Source organism: Opisthorchis viverrini, assembly GCF_000715545.1.
Source record: "Opisthorchis viverrini unplaced genomic scaffold opera_v5_474, whole genome shotgun sequence".
In the NCBI taxonomy this organism is placed as follows: Eukaryota; Metazoa; Platyhelminthes; class Trematoda; order Opisthorchiida; family Opisthorchiidae; genus Opisthorchis; species Opisthorchis viverrini.
This window is the reverse complement of record NW_008752137.1, coordinates 141,178-164,942: the sequence shown is the minus strand read 5'-3', so window position 1 is coordinate 164,942 and position 23,765 is coordinate 141,178. Positions and strand designations below refer to the sequence as shown.

Below are 23,765 nucleotides of genomic sequence, written 5' to 3'. Positions count from 1 at the left end.
CCCACTCTGTCTGACGCTCGACTGTACATTATAGGGAATTGGATGAGTTGCAGTCGGAAAAACGTAGACTACCGGCAACCGAACCGGCATTTGTCTTGCCCTGTCTGACTGCTACGTTCGAGTGAGGACGTTTCGGATTGGCCGACTTGTAGTCTGAATGAGACGGAAATGGCAGACTGGCTAAAGGCCACTGGTTGCCTCTGGCGTCCTGCAGCCAATCAGCGCAGCGCAACTCGCCATACTACAATTTGAAAATTACTGCCAGCCTATCGATCTGCCCTTTGCAGAAAATCAGCTACACACGCGAATTACGAAACACGTGTTGTATAGATTCACCGCGTGCATTCGATTCACACAGGTATAGTGATCGCAGGCTGGGAGTTGATATCGCTTATAATCCGGGTGTACTACCCAGTATTTTGGGCCAGTTTCGCATACGCCATGGAATGTTTCGGTGTTTCTTGCATGCCACTACGAATTGCATGCAGTACAGTCGTACACAACTGTTAAGTGGAGGTGCTTCATTTTCGCTGGAATACTGAACACTGTCCAACGATGACTAGAAAACTACTCCTCAGCTCATCATCACAACCACGGAATCAATTCAACTCAAACATGGTAACATAGTCCTTCTTTCGAACTTTAGGAATATTATTTTTAAAACTTATGCGAACAAGGAAGCTTCTAGCTTCCTTTATTGGAGTCATTCCCGATAATTGACGGTGTTTGTGTTTCGAAAATCGTCATCTGTTGGCCACCGTTTTCGGCTCTCTAGTATTTGTGCGCACTGTGATTATTTTACCGATCGCCCTCATCATGTCTAGCAAAGCGCCCGGCAGTGATCCACAAAAGTCCAAAACCCACAGTGCTTCACATGGCTGTTGTCAATTAAACAGTTGTTGTGGGTGTACACCATCAAGACAGCCATCGACAAGACGTCGAAAGATTCGTGAGGTAAGTCACGATAACCATTTCTCCCGTATCAGTGTTTTGTTATGTGCTATTCAGATATGAATATTTGTCAGGTATCTCCAATTTTCATTCTACGGGTGATCGCTTGGTTTATACTGTTCTGGTCATTTTACAATGCGAACACTACCAGGAGATATAGTTTTGTAGGCTGGTTAACTGAATATTGGACCCGAGTGAGACTAGTTAAGTGAAAGATCGACAACCCTATCAGCCGGGCGCATCCAGGCATGACACCAGTAAACAACAATTCAACAGTAAACCATCAGTGCTGAATGGAAATATTGTCAGTGTGAATAAACCTGCCAAAAGTCTTAGATATCACTCTCGCCCACTTGAAAGGTCACTAGCAAGACAGACCAGTTTTTATTCCAGTTTATACGATATTCGGGACACCGAAGATTACTCATTAGGTCACTGAAAACTATCCAACAGCCCACAGGAGGATTTGTTCCTGTTGGGGCACATCAATTTGGTGCATTCATCAGTATGGTGTTCTGCCTGAAGCGAAATTGGTCGCACTGAGCTGCAGTAAACGGTATGGGATGTCACACAGAACATGTTCAACACAGGAAAAACTTTCAGTGAATTATACCAAGAAACCTGGCTTGCCTTTGGTCGTTTCTCTCAATCGATATCTGTTTCCAGCGATTTGGCCAGCCAGGAGATATGACAACACACTGATGTGACTAGTAATGCTGATCAGTTCCGATCGCCACAGGTCATCTTGGTAAACTAGGCTTTTCAAACTGTAACCAGGCGCGAATGTGACCCAGCAACAAAAGCGGTCTGTTAATCATTATGGTATAATTTTTACTCGGTCAAAAAAGAGTGAGAAACTCCACTGGTGTGTTTCCTTTGCTTCACTTTCCTTCCTTGACGAAAGGAAAACTATCCTGCTTGCAACTGTTGTTCATTTTTCTTAAAAATCTGTTTTGCAATTTTTGTACCACGTAAACGATTGCTCTGGCCAAAGTTATACTCGAGGTTTTCAAACCAATTTATTCTATTTTGAGTAAGCGTGGACAGAACTGATTCAGGCTGTAACAATCAAGGTGAAATTTACGTTCAAAATAGTTGTTTAAACTGGGCTTCTGCTACAAAGAGCCTTTTAAGTTCACACAAATGATGTATTGCTTTTTCCATTCAAAGTGACACCCTCAAGGGAATGGTCCTGTGAGGAACCTTCTTGGATTTACTCAGCAATTAACACACGCCTCGGGAAGTCATCTAAAATCTGCCTGTTTCAAAAAGTGGTCAAGTCAATCTCTATGACAGAGAAGAGAATGTAGGTTCAGAGATGTAAACAACCTTGATAAATTTCTTCTGTCAAAGTTGTCCTCCAAAATCTTAAATCAAAACTTGTTTCGGCACACGTCAACAGACAGTGGAGGTGATAGTTGTTGATTCAAGCGATCACAGACCAATTATCATGTGGAGCAGTGTACTCAATTTCATCACGTGTGGTGCATACCTATTCAATTGCATTGTGTGTGGTTAAACTAAAGGTGACTGTGTGAGAAAAATTAGAGAATGACCTAGCTTTTAACCCTCACTTGAATCTAGTTAATGCGGCTGTGAAAACAAAACTCACAAATAAAAGTTTCAGGCAGTAATTCCGTCCCAAGGGAAACGAGAATTTTTACCCGAAAGGTTTAACTATAAAATGCAGACTTAGACACCATACAAATGCTCAATGAACTTTGAAAGCTGTTTCAAGTCTTGCGAATCAACAATGTACTTTTAGCTTACCTTGCCTATTTCTGGGAGTGTAAACTGTTCCCAGAATTTTACACATGTACGCCAGTAAGGTGAAGACATCACAGCGTTTTGGGAATGAGGGGATGGGTGAAAGCACCGAATGAAACAAAGAATCAACTGATGTTGATCTAGAGACATCACACCGTTTGGGGATGAGGGGATGGGTGAAAGCACCGAATGAAACAAAGAATCAACTGATGTTGATCTAGAAATAAATTCCATAATTTTCATTGGTTCACGTTGATTGACTGACTGCCTATTTCAGTATGAATGTGTTGAGCATCATGATTTCTGATTCCCCCTTATTGCAACCAGCTAATTGGTATGTTTCTAGACCAGTCAGTGTTATTAAAAATACTTTGGTCATGTGGTAGTACGGACAACCGGTCGCTAAGCTGGCACTCTTAGCGAGAGGCTGTTGTTCCTCTCTATCGATGAACTATTCAATTAAACATGGCAAACTCCTCTAAGTTTTTCCTTGATCTCAAGCCCATGTCACACAAGATATGTAATTTGGGTAATATGTTCAACCAAACGCCGTTCCTCAAAGAACATTTACCACGACAGCACCACTTTCGGCTTCCAGTTTTTGGAATGTGCGAAATGGCGTCTTAGATTCGTTTACTTAAACCGTGTTCTGGAAAATTTGAAAGAAAGCTAAGCTGACAAAATACCACCCATAAGGTTGCTGAGAAATCTCGTGCGAAATGCACAGATTGATGTGCATTTGGCATATGTGCATGTGGCAGAAGTCGGTTGTGGTTATCTCAGCGGTTTTAGACAATTTTACAGTAAGTCACCTGTAAAAAAATATACTACGATATCTCGAACATTGCACCTGCTGAAACGTGAGACAAACAAGAGATGTAACCGAGTCTCCAGGTAAAACCCATGTGAGTGTAGTTCGCGCGGGTATATACGGGTACTCACCTTCAAACAGTACGATGTGAGTGGGATTATTGTCCCTTAAAGTTTTAATCCCCTGCAAAGTTTCGTTGGACGGAACACTGATAAACTCAGTTGCCCTAGTATCCGATGATAGATAAAAAATAAAACAAAATGGGTCAAACGATAAGCAAAGTCCACATTACTCGTATGGATTTTTTTTATCTGTGCGTCACTTGTGCGCCTCGAACCGTGATTTTGCGCCACTGTGAGCAGTTTCATGCTTCTGTGGTATATGGGGTGCGGTTTTGCAGAACCGCCTTCATCACTGTATTGCATTGAGCCACATTTTCGGTAACGAAATATGAATCAAGTGCCAAATTTGTGGACAACAGGTTGTCGCCAACTTTTCAGAGGATGATGGTCTTGGAATTTGGCTCAAATCGGTTCAAACTCGAAGCTGTTTGTCACTTTTCTTAGGTGGTTTTTCTTACCCCGACCACGGTAGTGACTGAAAAATTAACCTCGATTGTAAAAGTTGTGGACGGAAGTAGAATAGAGAGCTTACCGAAGACAGTCTACCTGTGAATTTCCATGGTGTGTAATGTACGGTCAAAAAACAATTCACTAGTCTGCCCAAGGTAAAATCACTCTCAGCAATGTGAGTCTAGTTCACATCTGCTTCATCTTCCAAGCTGCAAACTTGGATGAGCGTTAGTCAGCACATTACTATAGTTTATCAGCATAAACACCATATGAGTAGAAATCTCTCTATTATCCCATAACAGTCTGAAGCAATTTCAGCTTCTTCTGTCTTTCTTGACGGAACATGCTGCTCACGAAAGGCGGAACCGGTGTTTGTCTGCCGAAGAGCTTTCAATAAACTTGAGTGCTCAATCAAGAACGCAGTATTGCCGCCGTACTCCCCTTTTCATAGACACATTTGTTGCACTTCGAACTGTGTCCTTGACGGTTGTTTTTCTCATAGTACGGTCACCAACAATAATCGTATTGTGTGAGTTTCGAACTGTGGTAGGTTAGTACCATTCATATCACTGTGTCTTGGTCAGCCCGTTCGTGGGAGCGGAAGAGAGATTATAGATTTTTTTCACGCTACATTCCCCAGGGAGCCAAAACTGTTGCAAATCTCTGTTCTGCACATGTTAGTGTACCAAGGCGGAGCTGCCTACCGGTCGTAAAATATGATCATATCAGTAATAAAAGCCGCTGTTTACTCTACCAATCCAAATTAACTAAGAACCATTTGCAAAGCAATTTGGTTTTCACAAGAAACTCAACTGAACCTCTCGTTGTATGGTGTTCTACAACTGAATGTGCTGCACATAAGCCACCTCATGTTTCAGTTGGCCCGATATTCGAGATATCGCAGTATGTTTTCACAAAGGATAATACTCACAAGGTTGCTGAAAGCTCTTCGACAGTCCATGACCGGTTTCACCCTCCCCGTCTCTCTTGAAAACCAACTTAATTTGCAAATGAGTGTATTTCTCGAAAACAGTCCAATTTGGGTTCAAGTAGAACATAAGGTTGACGGAAACTCAGGGACTGCACCTACCTCAACCGGAACCGGTCGTGGGCTGTCAAGGAGTTTTCAGCAACCCAGTGAGTAGTGTCTTATATGATAACTAAGAACCACTAAATCAGGCATGTTAGCACTAACAAAGGCCCTGGTGACTATCGGCGACTGAACGCCTAGTGAGTTGTTGTGCATCGCTTTATCCTACCCTTCAATTTCACTACTATAAATTCGTACCCTGCCTTTTTCGTACTCAGGAATATCACATGTCGGCTAAGTCAGTCGGAGAGCCTTCTACTGTATTGGAGTATTAGTGCATTGGTGTATCTCCTGTGCTTTTAACCCATTTCACGAGGTGATGGTCGGCCTTGGAATCAGTCACATGAAGCGTTCCCATGATAATTTACTCTCTTGGACAATAAATAGACCGTATTGCGAACCACGAGGGGTTTCTTCGTTGGTTTTAGGAAGTAAATTACCACGAGAATGGGCTATGACAAAAAAAGCATTCCTCTGTCAACGAGGGTTTTCCATCAAGAACAGTTCTGTATCACACTGGGTTACTCAGCGCACAACTCGATACTGTTTTGGCAAGTGCTTTGACTCAAGTCCTTTTCGTATAATGGCCTTCTTTGAAATTATTTCCAAGGGGACAAAATCAACCCCAAAACGAGTGCGCTTATTGCTACATTTCCACTAAAGTGCCATTGACTGGGGCGAGGTTACATCTAGCGTTTCATTAACGGGGACTAACACGTTAGTTGAGGTCGAGTCATGTGTGATGGTCAAAAGAACAGAACAACCAGAAAACTGGAAGAATCAATTGATCACAAATAAAGAAAGTCGGTAGATCAATAAGACGAGGCCATGTTCGTAATTGCGATTTTAGATTCGTTACTTTTTCCGTCCATCAGGTTCTGACGACCGGGTTTATCTTTGATCTCCTCCGTATACAACAAACCGATACGAATTAGTTCACCGAGTAAAACCAAACAATGTATCCATACGACCAAAGTTTGAGTGGGAAATGTGAACCGACGGATTCTGTGAGAAAAGTAAGGAAAAGAAATTTCCACACTTCCGAGACCTGACATTACTACACAAAATGCCACCTTTGAACCGCACAGACACACCTTTTTGCATCGTAAGCCCTTAAAATAAGACACATGAATCCAGTCAGAGTAATTTATGACCGACAACTTTTAAACTTTGTCTTTTGTCTGAATTTGATTTGTAATTTCTCTGACATTTTTCGAGTCTTCAGGGCCTTGGTTCGCCATTTGACTGACCAAGGAATTTTTCTACAGACTGGGGTTCTTTTAGTTGGCTGTCGCAATGTTTTCCGCACCTTCGGGATGTTTTTTTTGGTTTTAGACATTTGACGGCCTTGTGCTGTTGCGGAATACAGGCTGTTCTGTTTAGTCAGACCAGAACCAATTGCCATGCATAAAAAGTATTTCCAGAGTAGCACAAATGTACGCTCGAACAATACTGTCTGGAATCATACATGTAGTTCCAACAGAATTTCTACCTCCCCGAATTTACCGGTCATAAATCACTTTTGATGAAATTTACAATGAAACTGAGCAAAAATCTCGGGGAAAAGCTGTTCCGATACCCGGTCGGTTCCCGACAGTGAGCTTACACAGCCAAACGCCACACCGGACAGCCTAACGCGGTACACTAACCTCGTCCTAGGTGCTTGTGTTGCGTTTTAAACTCCGACAGATTAATGGTTTTAAAAATACCTTTGTGTAACTCCTATCTAAGTGATATTGGGCTGGGAGAAAACGAAACAACGGAACAGCATCTTTTGGAATGTTAAGCCTGTCGAGGGTGATCCCTTAGAAGTAAGAAAACTATTCCAAAACGATTACTTAGTCATACCCTAATCACCCTTCATCGGATTCACGGTGAAATCAAAGACCGTTTCTTTCTTCCTTTCTAAGCCTACACATTTTGCAAAAATGCAATTAGTCAAATAGTTCAAAGCTGGTTTCAATCTGTTAGCACTTCGCCAACTTCCTATGAATCAGAAGAGGTAACAAGACTGCTTGACTGGAATAGTTTAGAGCATACTTATTTAGGAAGTTTGAAGCCCGCATACTTCCCACAACTGGATGAAAGTAGTGCTCAGCTTTAAGGTGAAGCTCCATCCGGGTTAACACCACGTTTCTATGACCTGACAAGCTTGAATCAGATCCCTCCTCTGATCAACAGTTACCTATAACCTAGCCACACTGCTCATATAGAGAGGCTACTCTTATTTAAAAGGGCTTCTCTCCCGTGATGACTTATTGTCTTTGAAAATAACGAGGTACTGAATGTTCAAAACTCACTTCATCACATCACTTTAATCATCCTGTGTGGGAAACCAGACGTTGCATTCCGGTCAAAATGTTTCTGAACTTGTGAGTAGTTTCATTTAGGAAAATATACTGCGATATCTCGAATATCGTCCCAACTGAATCATGAGGTGACCTGTGTGCAGCACATTCAGTTGAAGTATATCATAAACGCGAGATTCCTTTGGATCTCTCGTGAAAACTAGATAAGCGTATTAGTCGAAACCACCCCCAACGTTTTAAGATAATGAAAGCAGACACAGAGAATTTCTCCATTTGAGCACACACCCACCACGTCCTCGTCAATTTCGTACCGGGAATCTGACTTATCGTAGATCAATGTCTCGGTTTTTTGCAGTTGTTGTGAAAACTTACCGAAGGCCGTCTCAATATTTTGAAATGTCGACAACCGAAATCGGTCAAGTAACTTGATTGGGTTGTCTAAACTTTTAAGGTGTTTTCAGTTTGTGATTAAAATAATGGTTTCTTTTTATTCTACAGGTGTACCATCTTTTAGCTAATGAGAACTTGGTTGTTATTTTTCTTGGTACCGGGCTGCCTGATTCACACCTTATTATTTTAAATTAAAATTCTGCCAAACTTTACTCAGGTGTGTGTGTGTGTGTTGTGGGGGGGGGGTTACTCAACAGATTTTCCGACGTTATTAATTTGATTTGCCCCCAATTAGTTAATTAAAATGCCTCACTGTTGATTTTACTCAAAAATTTTTGACACACAACATGACATTGACAGGCAGTGAATTTAATGTTGCTACACAGCACAAGCTAGACCCCACGAGCACGATTTGGTCGCTTCCTAAAACGCACAAACAGATCAACAAGTTTCCAGTGTTCATGTATGAAAATGTCAGATAGATTAGACAGGGGAAACTCCAGCAATAACAGGAAGCCCAATCTTTGATGAAGCAATTTCAACTGCAGTCATCTTATATAGACGTAATACGCTACTCATGAGGTTGCTGATTTTATTTTAAATTTTGGTTTATTTTATATAAAAAGCGTGAAGAGTGCGAAAAAAACATTTAACCGTGGCATTTTCTTGGTACACAGCTGACGCGCAACACAGAGAACGCACAGGGGCAAGGATACTTCCAAACTGCCCATGTCCAGAGAGGAACGATAGAAAAACCCGCGGACATTCCTGTCGCAAAATGAGCGCTTTACCGCCGATCTAACTCGAGCTCATTGGTTAGACAGAGTTGGCAAAAATGCTATCGAGCTTCCATGCAATCTTAATTGTGTGGCTTTCTAGAGTGAACTCGGGTATTTCTATACACAATGAATTCTCACACATCCGGCCCATTAATTTTGATGGTCTTCACCTCAAGCACATTCCGCTAAAGCGTTTTTTTCGTTTTGATTGCGCTGCACACCACAGGGAACACATTAGGGACATTAAACCTCAGATGTCATCACTCACATGACTGAGGAATAAACAGATGGAGGAATGTCTTCTCTGCTGTGGGCGTCCCTCTGTGTCACCTGTTTCATTGAAAAAAATAACTGAATGCGTCACCCTCAAGCTGACGATTGATCTTTAATAATATCGATTTTTTCACAGTCGGCAACATCTCGGCGGGGAAGCGGTTGTCCGAAGATAAACATCCAGGGGAAATGGTTTCCAGATGCTGGTAACCAGGTCGGTTAGGATAATGGACCACAATATCATAGCCGATTAGAATGAATTAAATGGGTCATACCTCACTGATGAATTACGTTTTACTTGCAGACAAGTTTTCTCTGCTGGACCGCTTCGACTGCTTATTGACACTTCACGAAGAAAGACCTGTTCCTCTAGATTGTACTACTCATAAGGTTGCTGAAAATCCATCGACAGCCTACGACCGGTTTCGCCCTTCCGCTTGGGGCTCATCAGGTAGGCGCAGTCCCCGGGTTTCCGTCAACCTTATGTTCTACTTGAAACCAAATTGCACGAAATTAGCGAATATACACGCATTTGCAAACTAATTTGGTTCTTTTGAGTAGTACATTACAAAGATATACATGTATCGTGATGTCTCGAATATCGTAGCGACTGAAACATGAGGCGGCCTGGTGCAGCACATTCAGTTGCCTGAGAACATCATAAACGAGAGATTCAGCTGGGTTCCAGGTGAGTCTCTCGAAAGAGCCAAATTAGTTTGCAAATGAGTGTATATTTGCTAAAGACCTGTTCCCTTGCACGCCTAAGTACCTGGTTGATGATTCTTAGCGAGTAGTATCGTCAGTCTAATTATTTTTGTGCCTTAAGTTATTTATTGTAGATAAGAAATCTTATGGTTAGTATGGATACTCAACGAGGCTCCAAAAGCGAATTGATTGTGTCCAAAAAAAGTCATCAACACAAACAAAATGAGTTAAAAATTGATCATATGAACACTGTTTCATTTCGGTTCATGTGCGTGATGTATACTGTCTTGAGAATACAAACGTTCTTTCTGAGCGCAGTGCATGATGGAATAAGGTTTTTCAGCATTTATCCACATGCAATAATGTATATATGCCTAGTAATCTTGCACCTATCTGGATTCTGTCTAGTGGCCTGCTCTTCCTGTGATGCACGATCGATGCACAATCGATCATTTTCCAGAGATTAGGCAGTGCAAGCACTCTGGTCGAGAAGAATTGACATAAGTTGAACAGTGCCTGTGGTGTAGGCAATATTATGGTCACGCGGAATCCAGGGTTCATTGAGATGACTGTTGTTGGATGAAGAAAGTACAAATGTACAAAAATGACAGTATACTCGGTGTAGGTTATCAGTTTTAGACATTTTATCATCTTGACACTGGCCTAAATGAGGCTGATGTCTCTCTCCGTTCATCGTTTGGAGGTAATCAGATTCTGAATTCGCACCTCCATCGACGAGATGAACGGGAATTCAGAGGAGCGTGGCGTGCCTCTAGACACTTCATCTACAGTCATATATTTGAACAACTGGTTTACCTGTCGTAAAAACTCTGAAGAAGAACTCATGGGAGGTCATGTGTCATGTCACAGTTACAACCAGTGCGTTCACATGCATTGAATACCCAGCACTACGCTGTGTTTTGAAATTAAACTTTCCGCATCATAAAATCTGTTTAGCAGAGTCCAAGCCGAGTTTTGCCGGGAATTTTTAGGACTTAAGGACTTAAATTCACGTGCTTCAGATGTCAAAACAGCAGCAGGATGATGGAGGCATGCTCTGATGCGCGTAGAATGGTGTACCTGAAAAACTGCGATTATACTCAAATTGAGTACAGTCATAAGGCCACCCAATCTTTGGCCTTATTTAGATAGGAACTTTGCGACAGTATAATTACTTTAATAATTATTTCTTCAAGTTTCCCGGTTTGCTGAAGTTTCCTGTTTTAAAGCCAGAAATAAGTGGAATCTAACAGGTTCAAAATGAACGTAGGCATGCATAGAAATGTTCACATATGCCTTCTTAGCTCTATCCAATAGACATCAAAGCTTGCTTTTAGTCAAGCTTGCACTAGCTTGCGGGCTAGAGACTTTATCACGTGATGTCTTCCGGGCTCTGTTGCATTCCTGACTGCACAATCTCCAGCGATATGCGAGGCACGTGTCCCCACAATACAAAAGATGGTTGCCAGAGGAAAGCCAATAAATTAGTTAGATGTTCGTGTGAGCGACTTCAGTGATTAGTGGGTATCTGTAGGATGCGTAAGTTGTCTCTTTTTCCCTCAATAATGGTTGGTTTAGCGTAACACAGAACCCGTATTTTCTTACAAAATTTGTCTCACTTGTTGCTCTAGTTTCTGTCACCTAGAACAAAGCCACCTGTGCACAAAATACTGTATTTTTCTAGTGATGAAATAGACGTATGTCTGAACAAGTGACGGAGCAATCCAATCTGAACGGATAACGTTAATAGGCATAATTTTGCGTGGGTGGCAAACCAAATCGAACGTATGAATAGGCCAAAAAATCTAAAATAGGAAACAGGTCTTTTTTTCTAATATTTTGAGAGAGTGGAGAATAGTCTTGTAAAATTCCCAGCGATGATTTGAAAGCATAATTTAATGATCAGTGTATGGAGAGGATCAGGAAAGTTTGGGGTGAAGACCACACGAAGAAGGAAGCTCTTTAGCCTTGATTCAACATTATCTTTCCTCCTTTTTTGTCGTAATCCTGGCCGATACGCAGCTTCTTTGCATCCAATTTGGTCGAGTCGTCTGTCTTTAAAGAAACCTCTATTCGGAAGGCTTTCTCTGGACAAGATTGCACCAAAGGGACATATATACAGCATCCTGAATGCACCAAACTCTCGCGGTGCAGCTGCCGTCAAGGCGTTAAATCAAGATGCTATCCTGGTAATGAAGCCGAGGTGTACCCTGCAGTTGCTTCATCCTTCTCTGGAATCATCAGTGGTACACATCTCACTTGGAACTTACCAACACTTTTCACACCACCCTCAATCAATAAACAACCCAGAAGAAGACAATTTCACAAGATGAGTAAAGCGCCCTTCTGAGAATTCATCCTTCGAGGAGCCAGGCAATAGTACTTCTTGGCTTTTTAGGCTTTCCTAACAAGGAGAGGTCTCAATTGAAGATTGACCACATCTCGTATCAACGACAATCATTAAGGGTGACCAGCTTTGTCTACTTTGTCCCTTGTGCGTGTGCTCATCTGTCTTCTGTCTAACATCGGCTGTCAGTACAGTCCTTACCCTATTGGTCATCGAGTCGTTTGACTCTCATGATTCACGCAGTTTCAAGCTTTCTGAATTTTTCATACACGCAGTTCTTCTGTGGTTCAGACTTCTTACTTTCAGTAGCATTCAAGTAGCTTTGCCCCATTAGAGCATCTTCTCTAGGGTGATTGCGTTTTTACAAACTTTCAAAGCTAATCGCGGAGTGTGTACTGTTGAGGACTTGACAATTCTTAATGCGCCTAAATCTGGCAAACAGCTTCTGAAGTTAGTTATCCGTGGAATAGCACAGCTTGCCAGTACATTGTTTCAGTGCTGCGTATCCTTCCAACCTAGTACATTCAAGCACGAATAGGAGACATTCCCAGGTTTTTTATTTTGTACTGACTTGGGTGCCTTGTTCTGGAAATCCTTTGCAATGGTCAGGAACTGTATTACTGCATCGACACAGCTGCGCTAAACGGAAAAGATTTTGCATAATGAATAAGCCAAGGAACCCTGAAATCCGTAGAACAGTGTGAATAGTGCAAGGCACAGCCGGACACAGTTGCCACCACGCGTTCTGCATGTCAGTAGCTAGTGATTAACAGGGATATGCAGTAGCTGTTTTTTCGAATGACCGTATGAAAGACTGTTGTTATATCTGCTGATTCGCCGACCTGTGGTATCTGCTGCTGACCTGCTCCAGTGCCTAGATGCCGGAAAAGAGACTCACAGAAGGGAACACAACAGTTATGTTCTGAACAAGCGAGTACAAGAGAAAAACTTACAACGGCCCCACGCTATTTAAAGGGAAATTTACGACATTGATCCAGGCTGTCTGATAGGCGTTAGTGAACACACACCAACATCGATCGTGCCTCTATGAGATGCCTGAACGCTGATCACATTCGGTCGTGCTTCTGTGGCGTGCATGACCACTCATCTGTTTTTGCTGAATTCATTGAATGACTGATGCTTGCCAGCTTTCCTGTTGAGATTTTGGTGGATCAGTAGGTTCCGGGCGTTCTGAGGTTACTTTCAGGAATCTGACCTTCCTGATAAAGACAGAGGCACATGGCAAGTTGGCGCCGTGGAATATGCGGTATTAAAGACATTTCCTTATCGAGCATGTCAAGAGGCGTTTTGCACTGGTGTGCAAAAATCCCTCACCAGGACTGTCGTTCACAATTCCGTTTAATACGTAACCGTAAAATCAACAGTAATCTGAAAAGCGTTGGTGGAAATATAATTTACAGAGGTTTTTCATTGGAACGAGTGTTGACAAGCTTGAACTCAGCTCATCTTTATGTGGACTGTATCGGACTGTGCCGTAAGTGAATAAAAGTAGACGGATTTCAAGTTGGCTTATGCTTTCCCTCTGTAAAAGTAGCATGAATTTCGCTATCAGACGACCCTCTCTGGTTGCCCACCAACTCGCTGACATTAGTTTTTCGCGAGTCACAATCAGCCCTCTTTCAAATTTTAAATCGCCCGATAAATGAGCCCCACAAGTTGACCATCAAGAGTTTAAGAGTTGAAAGTAAAAATGAAATAGAACATAGTGTTTTGCAAAACCAGTTATCTTCCGGGGTTTGAAAATCTCGCGCAGAAATCGATTAAATTGGTCACATTTCATAGGTTATATACCCTATGAGGAGGACACCTATGACCAGATATGCCCGTCAAGTTCGTTCACTGTGCTTCAACATCTGGCAGTAATACTTTTTTCCAGCATTGTCCGCTGTTGTTGCCCCCTATAAATGCAGAAGCGATTAGAAACGGTCATCATCAAAATTCTCCTCAAAATTGTTAACTTTAATGCAGTTTTGACTGTATCATCCAAACAGAAGTTGACCGAAAGCCTTTTTGCCCACGGACGGGTTAACCCAGAATAACATGACTGTGCATGGTAAGTTGGCTTTCGTTTCCGGATTCACATGCCATATTAAAGTATTATAGCATACCTTACGCACGATAGATAAAGGCACGTGCAGTTTATGTGAAGCCATCTGTACAAATGTGGGCGCCCTGTGTCCGGTTTTAACTCAAGGGTGTGCTTAGACCACCAATATACCCCAACAATGGCATGCAACCTCCAAAAAAAGTGAGAATAATTCATCATTTGGGACCCACGTGGTATGCGAAGGGTAGTCTGATTGGCCTTACCAGTCACTAAACATTCCAGGTAGACGTCTCCCTGGCTAGTACCAGTCATTATTTAGTTTGATCCATAGAGCGATGTTCACATAACTTCATTCCGAAACATCGTGGTAGGTATAACACCGCTAGAGAGTTTTTGACTATCAAGGCCGAGCTTTTTCGAATAACCTAGCGGTTGAAACCACTATTTTCCACGTCATTAAGCCTGGAGGGCTTCATTACTGGTAAGCACTCCTGCAGACTCATTCTCGGTTGAACTTGTTTACATTCATATCGTTATACACAATAAACCCGGTAAAATTATTCATGAGTTCCTGTTTGATCCAAACATGGGTTTGCGTACACAGTTCCCCTTTCGTCAACTTGGCTCACTCTTGGGCGTTTGGTTACTTCAATCAACTCCGGGCTGCTTTTAAAGTTGATTAGCCGATGGTGTTCTTCCGGTTTCCCATGAATGACGGTATGCGCACGGAAAGTGAATTATTGCCCACCCCCCGCAAGAGTCATGTTAGAAGCTGGTATCAAATAGCAGGAAAGTTGCTGAAAAGTGGTTTTGACTGGTGCAAATGATTGACTGATGGATGCGACATCGTGTTTGGGCACCCTGAATCTCACCTGTTGTGAGGGTACGGCAGAGTAGCATCGGTGTTGAACACTGATGTCATGCTGTCGATGATGATGATGATGTTGATGAGGGTAGCATGGAGATGGCTAATTTTGCTTGTCATTTCGGGATTACCTGAAGAAATTAAGGACGTTTATGAATGATCAATATGATCAATTCTCAGAAAGTCTAAACTAAGCGGATTTAGCAAACAACACAGCTGAGGTGTAAATGGTTTCGATAGAATAGAAAACTACTCTGATCCACGTCCTTATTATTTTCTTGAGATACTGGTGTCCACAGAAGATGATGAAGACCTTTTTGTCGCTCTTAAGACAAGTGATGTGCACGTTTTCCAGACACGTTTAGTATTCCTGCCTTAAAGTCCACGCTCCGTACACCTCAGCTAAAGTCATCTGGAAAATGTATTCGTAGACGGTGTACTGCAGATGTTTTTTTCTTGAAAACTGTAAAGCCTGTAATAATTTTGAACTTCCCGAATTTAACGGAGTCTGACTTTGTGGGTGCACTGACAAAAACAAGTATGATCAAAGAAATTTCACACTCATATTCAACAGTTTGACGATGGGTTGCCTGTACGCCTTCGATTGTTTCTTCATTGCCTACATATCCTAGTTACGTCAGAGAGAAACAGTAAGGCTTTCCGAACACCGAACTTTATTGGACCAGCTGTCGTAACCTTTATAAATGCTACGACGACATACTCCTCTATGGTTTTTATGCGAGGCGATAAATTGTTTCAGCCTAAGTGCGGTTATGATGAAACACACTGGAAAAAAACATTTCACCCTTTCCTACATATAGAGACTTTTATCCGTGATATTAATTCTGTTATATCTGCTGATTCCTTAATCTGTGGTATCTGATGCTGACCCGCTCCAGTGCCTAGTTGCCGGAAAAGAGACTCACAGAAGGCAACACAACCGCTTTATTCCGAACAAGCGAGTGCGAGAGCAAAACTTACAACGGCCCCACGCTATTTAAAGGGAAATTTACGACATTGATGCAGGCTGTCTGATAGGCGTTAGTGAACACACACCAACATCGATCGTGCCTCTATGAGATGCCTGAACGCTGATCACATTCGGTCGTGCTTCTGTGGCGTGCATGACCACTCATCTGTTTTTGCTGAATTCATTGAATGACTGATGCTTGCCGGCTTTTCTGTTGAGATTTTAGTGGATCAGTAGGTTCCGGGCGTTCTGAGGTTTCTTTCAGGAATCTGGTCTTCCTGACAATTTCACACCAGCTTTCTTGTCCACTACCTCAATACTGGCTTGAAAGTGCTATCGGTTTGTGCTTACTGATTTCGGAAGCAAATACTGTTTTACTGACCAGAAATTAGTGTACAAAGTCAACATACACTGTGAACAGGAGCAGAAATCACATAATGAGATTGATTCATATGTTTCAAATGGACGATATTCGATTTGTAATTATGTGTCTCAGCCACGCTTCGTAACGTTTTCACAATATCCGCACGTTTCAGTCGTTTGCCCAGTTCCTTTAGCTGAACTGTGTAGGAAATCCCCAGTGGATTTTCCTTAAAGTGTAACAATTCCTTGACGGTGTACTCTTATTCGGTGGAATGTATTCAAGGCTTTTAACATGGTCTTTAAAGTGCGATATAAGTACTAGTTTTACTAAGTCGTTAATTAGAACACTCCCCTTTACCTGTGGAAGAAACAAAAATATGCGGTAGAAGGCTTAACAAAGTGTAAACTCAAAGCCGGATTGAGTGCGACTTAAGCAGAAGAACAACAAGGTGCTTGTTACTATCCAAACTCTGTCAATTCCATTGTCATCTGGATCTCTCAAAGTATCATTGTTCGTCAGTTTGAAAGGTACCATAAACTTTATTGTTGCACAACAAAGATGAAAAACAATTGGGTCGATAAGACACAAATAAGCGAGCATTGCGTTTGTAAGATTAGTTAGAAAACGGCAATAAATGAAATTATTTCATTTGCTCAGCTCACATTTCAGTTCAGTAAGGTGGACAAAATTGTAAAACAACTGGACACAGAGGAGTTGAGTTGTTGTCTCCTAAAACAGTAATCCGTTAACGCACTTCAATGCTGAACAGTTTCATAATATGGAAAGTGGGCAACCCAGAAGCTACCACCCTAAATCTAACTACAGTGATGTTTGGACTCGGATGAGTTATTCGCTAGCCCGAAGCAGCAAACAAACTTCGACAGCTTTTTTTGGCAGTTTACAATAATTCCCTCAAAGGCTGGTAAAGCTGGGCATTTCGGACGCTGGTGGTGTCGCACAACATAAGGAGTAACGTGGAACGGTTTGTGGTCGGCTTACCTCTGTACGAACGCAGAAAGAATAGCAACTCGGGTAAAACCAAGATGTGTGGCAAAATATACAAATTCATTGCGATACGCTGTTGAGTCTCTGATATATTGTTGCCAATTAGAACTTGAGTTGTACAACCAAAATGAGAGCTCAGAATCCATCCGTCAAATGAGGACACAAAGCAGGAAAAGGCTATTGGTTGATCAGATGGTAGTTGAGCCGCTCGCCGAGCTTGGCAACTGGTTTGCCGAGTTTCGAGTGCGCAGTTGAGTGCGCACTGACGATGCCTGCTCGACTGATTATTCAACGTTTGCAAACCCGTTGCCAAGCTTGGCGAACGACCATCTGATCAACCAACAGTAAACACGCTCGAGCTACACATGTTTCGGGAATTCGAGGATGAAATGGCGTTCATCCGAGGGACGTCTAAAAGAAACCAAAAGGTGTTGAACTGAAAGATATCACACTGTGGACGTAAATATCATCTTGTGAACTTAAAAAGCCTTCCTAATGGTTTGGATTTACGGTCCTCGAAGTCGTGTCCATCAATAGCGCTTTCAGATGGTTTAGTCTCACTTAGAAATAATGAGGATATTTTGATTAAAAAAGTACATCTTTGTCTCAGTAGAACACAAAAAGAGACAGATATCATGATGTGTGACTTAACTGGGCCGCTGGGATTTCGGTTAGAAAGTTGTTGTGAAATAACCTCCGTGGATCTTTAGCTAAGCAAGTCATGTATGAGCAGAAAAATAACATGTTGGGATTCAGTCATGCTTACCAGTTACTTGATGTGGCCGTTTTGTGACTCCGATAGCCTAAGCTGTTAAGTAGATATGAACCCAGTTTGACGCTCATTCTGAACTGGCCTACTGGTTGTCTCGTTTGGCAACAACTGCCAGTTGACCGAGTTACCCTCGCGGTAACTGCCATCCGATATTTTACAAAAGTTTCTATAAATAGGTGCCAGTTGGAGGTCTTTCAAGACGGTTTGTGATTCTTGTTGCTTTCTTCTAGTTTCCTAACCAGCAACACCGAACAACGACCTTCAGTCTTATGCACACCTGCCTAATTCCAAGCCTTGTTTACCTTCCCCCATGACGGCTACTTCCTAGACTCATGTATGAAAAGCAAAAACTTCTTTCGTCTTCAGCTTAAAACTTTTCGTGTGAAGCTTGCCTGTTTTTTCACGAATAACTTTTGCCAGTAAATTTGTGCACTCGAGGGAACTTCAAACAGACCAAAAAGTTTGATTGTAGGCCTGTCATTGTTGACATAATTTATATTTTCACACAGAGCGGCGTCTTTTGTGTTGCGCAATTTAGGTTAATTGTTTGTTCATACACCCATTTTGTGTAGTGCAGGGAGAAGCATGCGGATGTTATGCAAAGTTCACAGGGGTACCGACTGCGTCCACACGCCCGCCATCAGAATTTTCTTATTACAGTTGCATCTCAGTCTCTTTTGAGGAAACAGGCTGCCTTCTTCCAAACAATTGATGTAAAAACTTGGCTATAATGGAGTGGTTGCTACCTAACAGTGACTAAACGCTGGTTATTAGAAAACAAAACGCGCTAGGTACCTGCAAGTGGCAACGTTGCTTGGTTTAATGTTGTAGAATCCCACATTTTCTTTTTTGGTCACGTAGCCATGAGTTGTCCGGATCTGACAGAGTAAGGTGTTGACTATCTTTGATACATAACACTGTTGGAGTCACAGAAGACTTGCGACACAAAGAGGCCAGTGATCGATTGTAAAACACGGGATACTCGATACGGAATCATTCGGGAACCAATGGAACTTGACTCAGAGAGGGTTTTCACAAAAACAACCCAGGCACCAGTTGAATATCCATGATCTTGTCATTGGCTCCCACATTCAATGATACAGGAGACATTAGATAAGCTTACTGGAATCCCCTCACCGGCATCAATTGCCTGACGAGAACTGATGCTACCGCAGTCCCAGGGTCTTTGCAATGAAGACTCTGATCATGACAGCTTCTTCACATAACAACCGTTTGTGTTTGATGAAACCAGATTGAATCCAGCTTCCAAATGCAGTGTGATCACACAGAGGCAGTGCCGTAGTCTCTCTAGCAACGACATTGTAGATAAAGGAGGAACCCTATGGGGACGGAAATCGAGGTCCGCCGCACAAACTCCCAATTTAGGAGGACACACAAAGAGCGAATATTCATTCGCATAACTTAGAGTCCGTCGGACTGAGGAAAAAAGCATCAAGCTGTGTATGGCATTTTATGATCTTGTAGGGACTTAGAAAAACAAAGTCGGAGAATGTTCCAGAACCGGTCGAATCCAGAAACAAACGAGGAAAATCGGTTCAATGTGGCTAAAAAATGTTAGCCCAAAAGTATCGAACAGAGGCTGATTGCATGAGCGGATGTAAAGTGCTATAGAATTTTGGGCTTCAGAAGAACGCGTTCCATGGGAGTGACCATATGATAAAGGAAACTTGGTTTAGACAAGGGGGAAAGGTTTGTTACTCATCGGCCAGAATATGGACAGCGATGATACACACAGGGAATTGCACCTCATTCATACTTTAGATACAGATGAAAGGGACCACATCCTAGACAGAAGAAGTGATTTTACAGAGTAGAATGAAAAATAAACCTCAGCAAACGCCCGAGCAGCCCGAATGCAGAGTGTGGTCAAAGTTGATGGAGGGCTGGAAGTAAACCTACGAGAGCAAGATAGGAAAGTGGAAGCTCCAAGTGTCATTGTATACTTAAATCCCGTTTGTAACAAGACCAACGTTCGGTTATACTGCACACGATTGTCACTTAACTGAGGCGGGTTTGATAAGAACTGGATTTGTAGATGACAACACCGTTCAGAAATACCATGATGCAAGTAGGGATGGATGTACATAGACCAGCAATGGATAACAGGAAAAGTGGAAAACATAACGCAACCTGCTGCATGTCGGAGCTTGTGACTCGAATCTGAAAAACGATGCCATCTAGGTGAACTCTCAGAGATCATGTCAGCAGGATGTTGTCAATCCGTTTGGCCAAAATTATCCTAGTCTCGCATGAACTGGAGAGTTCCAAAATTGTAGATTAGGCCGGAAAACCTCAACTCAACTCACTAAATAAACTTATTCCCTGCTCAAGAACATCCTGAAAGCATGAATAATTCACTTCAAAGTTTTCACAAAAACCCAAAACTGAATTTTGATTTTCTCTTCTCTACTGAGGTAAGAACAACACAAACAGACTGAGATCACGTTGTAGCCCATTCATTGTGATCATACTCAAAACCTCTAGATTGAACTGTTTCCTCTGGTAGCGTAAACCAATTACTATTTCCGCGCATCTTCACAGCATGTTTTGTGACCGTCAACTAAGTAACCTTTGCCTGAATTTACCAAGTAAGCTCTTGCGCCCACCGGCCACCAAAGTCTTGTTGTGCTTATTTCACTGTGACAGCTTGTCAAGACAAGGAGATCAAAAAAACAGCAGTCCAAATTTGACTTTGTAAAATGCGCAGACAACATAGTTTCTCTTCTGTAACGGTCATGCACTCGTTGAGGTACACCTTCCTGTCGTAAGTCCAGAAACCGGTACACGCGCTGCACACACTATCACCCAGTTCGGTCGCGTTTGTCTGGAAAGCGCACTCTCACTGTGTGTGTGGGTAGGCGAGTAAACAAAACTGCACAAGGTTACCCCATAGTCACGTGATAGAGTAATCGGGAAATGGGTTCACAAGACTAGGATTACAACATTGCAGAAAATTTAACTCACAGGTTTCCTAAACTTGGGTCACGCCTTCAGGAATAGACACATCAGTCAGCTGACTGGAAACCAAATATAAACAAGGTCGCACTTGTAATTCTTCTGAAAACAAAGCGATTTAGAGAATTTTTGTGGCATTTCTCTCGTTCTGGCAGTAAATTGATGTCTTCGATGCTTGGGAATAAATCCTCAGATCTTTGTCTCACATTGTTCGAATTGGCTGCTCTTTCGGTAGTGCTCACAGGTTTTTGAGACATCCACTAGAGATGTGGCCAAGTCAGATGGGCAGGTTGCCGTAGAATACCACTGCATCGTTTTCTGGATTGAATCATGTGTTAAGGATATATTCAGCCGCTTTAGTCTTTGCCCCAGGTCAAATATATAAAAAGCTCAACCGGGATTTTGTTTAGGATGAACTTTGTTTGTTTCCAGCCCAATACGAAGGAAAATGGGCTAAATAGATCCAGCTTTATAGGTTTCCATTTGGCTGTGCGTTCTATTTTCTCTTAACTCTTTAGATCAGCTATGCTTTTCCTTCATCCACTCGGCTCAAAACGTTGCTGAAAAGGTGCCAACTCTTTCGATAGTATCACGCATTCTGGAAATCCGTGACAGGCCTGAACTCATGAAATCAAACGTGCTGACTGAGTCTTTGGGGCACAATGTAATCAAATGTACCGCAAACCAAACCCGTCCTTGATTAGGAATGATTAACAAGTCATTACATATTCTTTGCAGAAGCAGACCCAGCAAGAGTACCTTTAGATTTTACTTCATATGAAACAGACCATAAAGGGTGATCGAGAGGATGCGTGGGTGAGTAAGTGATCCGTCGGCAAATGTTGCTCATGTGTGATCGCTTGCCGTTGGACGACTAAAAAAACACTTATATGTGACTTGAACAAAGTAGTTCGAAATTGTCTCAAGTTTGACTAATTGGTGTTGTTTCTTGGGTACGCAGAATCGCCGTGCGATTTATGTTTTTAATGGATTTAACCGCATACTCCTTTGAAGCTTTGACATTGTCTATAAAGGATCTTACAAAGGATCTTCTAGCTTTGAAGCTCTTACCTATTATCCGGATTTCACACCAAGCTAAACTAGCGCTTAGATGTAACACACTACTCATAAGGTTGCTGAAAATTCTTCAACAGCCCACGACCGGTTTCGCCCTTCCGCTTGGGGCTCACCAGGTGGGCGCACTCCCCGACTTTTTGTCGACCTTATGTTCTACCTAGGTAGGAATTAGTGTTATTGTGGCTCAAAAAACATCTTCCTTTCTCGGCCCACTCAATCGAAAAATTGCACGCGTTTTATCTTGCCTACACTAGACGAGCCGTCAAACAAACCTCGAAATCAGTCTTTCCATTTCACTTCCATATTTATCTTTCGGCACTTCATCCCGGTATCCAGTTCCAACTACACACATACATCGCATTGGACCGCTGTTTACCTTTCTCCCAGAGTCACTAAAGTTTCAGACATCTTCCCCGTACATTATCTTGACGGAAAGTACTACTAGTGGGGTAGCTGAAAAATCTACAGTCTACAAGCTATATCGTCATATCTATGGTCATCACGTAAGCCTATCCCCTGAGTTTGCTGTAGTTGAACATAAAAATCTACGCAGCTGACAAAATGCAGCACATTTATCTGGTGCTGACAGACGAGTAAACTCAAGCCCAGCTCTATCCCCTTTTCGTGATTTTCTTCAGTTGAATGCGCTGTACACGAAAATTAACGTATTATATCCAGATGATGATGATTTCACAACCGTGAGACTCATTCGCAATTCAGTCGAATATTTTCCCCCATTTCTCTCCAGATTCCCTCGATTTATAATTATTTGAACCAAAGAAAATCCTTCTGACTCTATCCCACGTGTGTGTTGTCTCAATAACCGTTTACTTTGTTCTCGAATCCTTTGTTATTCCCTTTGAAAAGGACTGTAACCCACTGTGATTACCTATTTTATTCCTCTACGGAATTAGAAAAAACCGACTGTCGAGAATGGCTATAAGTGAGACAACAAAGAGTACTTCAAAATTCAGAGTCTAGTGAAGAACATGAGATTAGCCTTGATAGCACCGAAACAATTCGTTCTCCAAATTTCCCCCGACTGCAGCTGAAACCACAGACGAGCTTAGAAATGCGAACCTGGAAAACGACCTTGCAAAATTTTGTGTTGTAACTGGACGTGAAACAAAGTCCGAACATGCCCGAACAATATCCACTTAAAAGTGGAAACAGTTAATCGCCAACTGTATCAAACAAGTTTTTTTGCTTCCACAATACCCTGACTTTAAAAATCACAGTTTAACTTAAATATTAGCCCGTAGTGATAACTGGTTCTACTACTTTAGTAAAAATGTCCAAGCTCCATAGGATACACAGATTTTTAACTTGGTTTTGTTACTCGGCCTCTGAAAATGACAAGTAGTTTCAATGTTTTGTTAAAATGTTGTTTAATGATATCAGGTTTCATTCATGTGTAGGTCATGGTGTCATGGAAACACGAAAAGTCTGAGGATGAGCGAATGCACGATCGAGAGACCCGATGTATTGAAATCGTCTCCAAAAGGAATTCAATAATTCAGTCCTGAATGGCGGATCAATCGATCGTCACAACCAGGACAGTTACGTTACTGTCGTTCGATGAACCGGGCACACCAATCACATCGCTCAAGTGTGAACACGTTCGCCTGTTCAGACGTGATAATTCAGATGCATCCAACGTGCGTTGGTGGAGTA

The 23,765-nt window shown here is 42.1% G+C and overlaps 1 protein-coding gene across 1 annotated transcript in view; it reads left to right on the top strand.

Moving 5' to 3' along the window:
* Positions 1-366: 366 nt before the first annotated feature.
* The window catches only part of T265_11309 (hypothetical protein), a gene marked incomplete at both ends in the record, with an annotated part of 140,586 nt that continues 117,187 nt past the window's right edge, over positions 367-23,765 (top strand). Inside the window, one exon of the mRNA XM_009177934.1 lies at positions 367-954. Coding sequence (XP_009176198.1) covers positions 817-954 — 138 coding nt within the window. The remainder of the gene's footprint in view (positions 955-23,765) is intronic.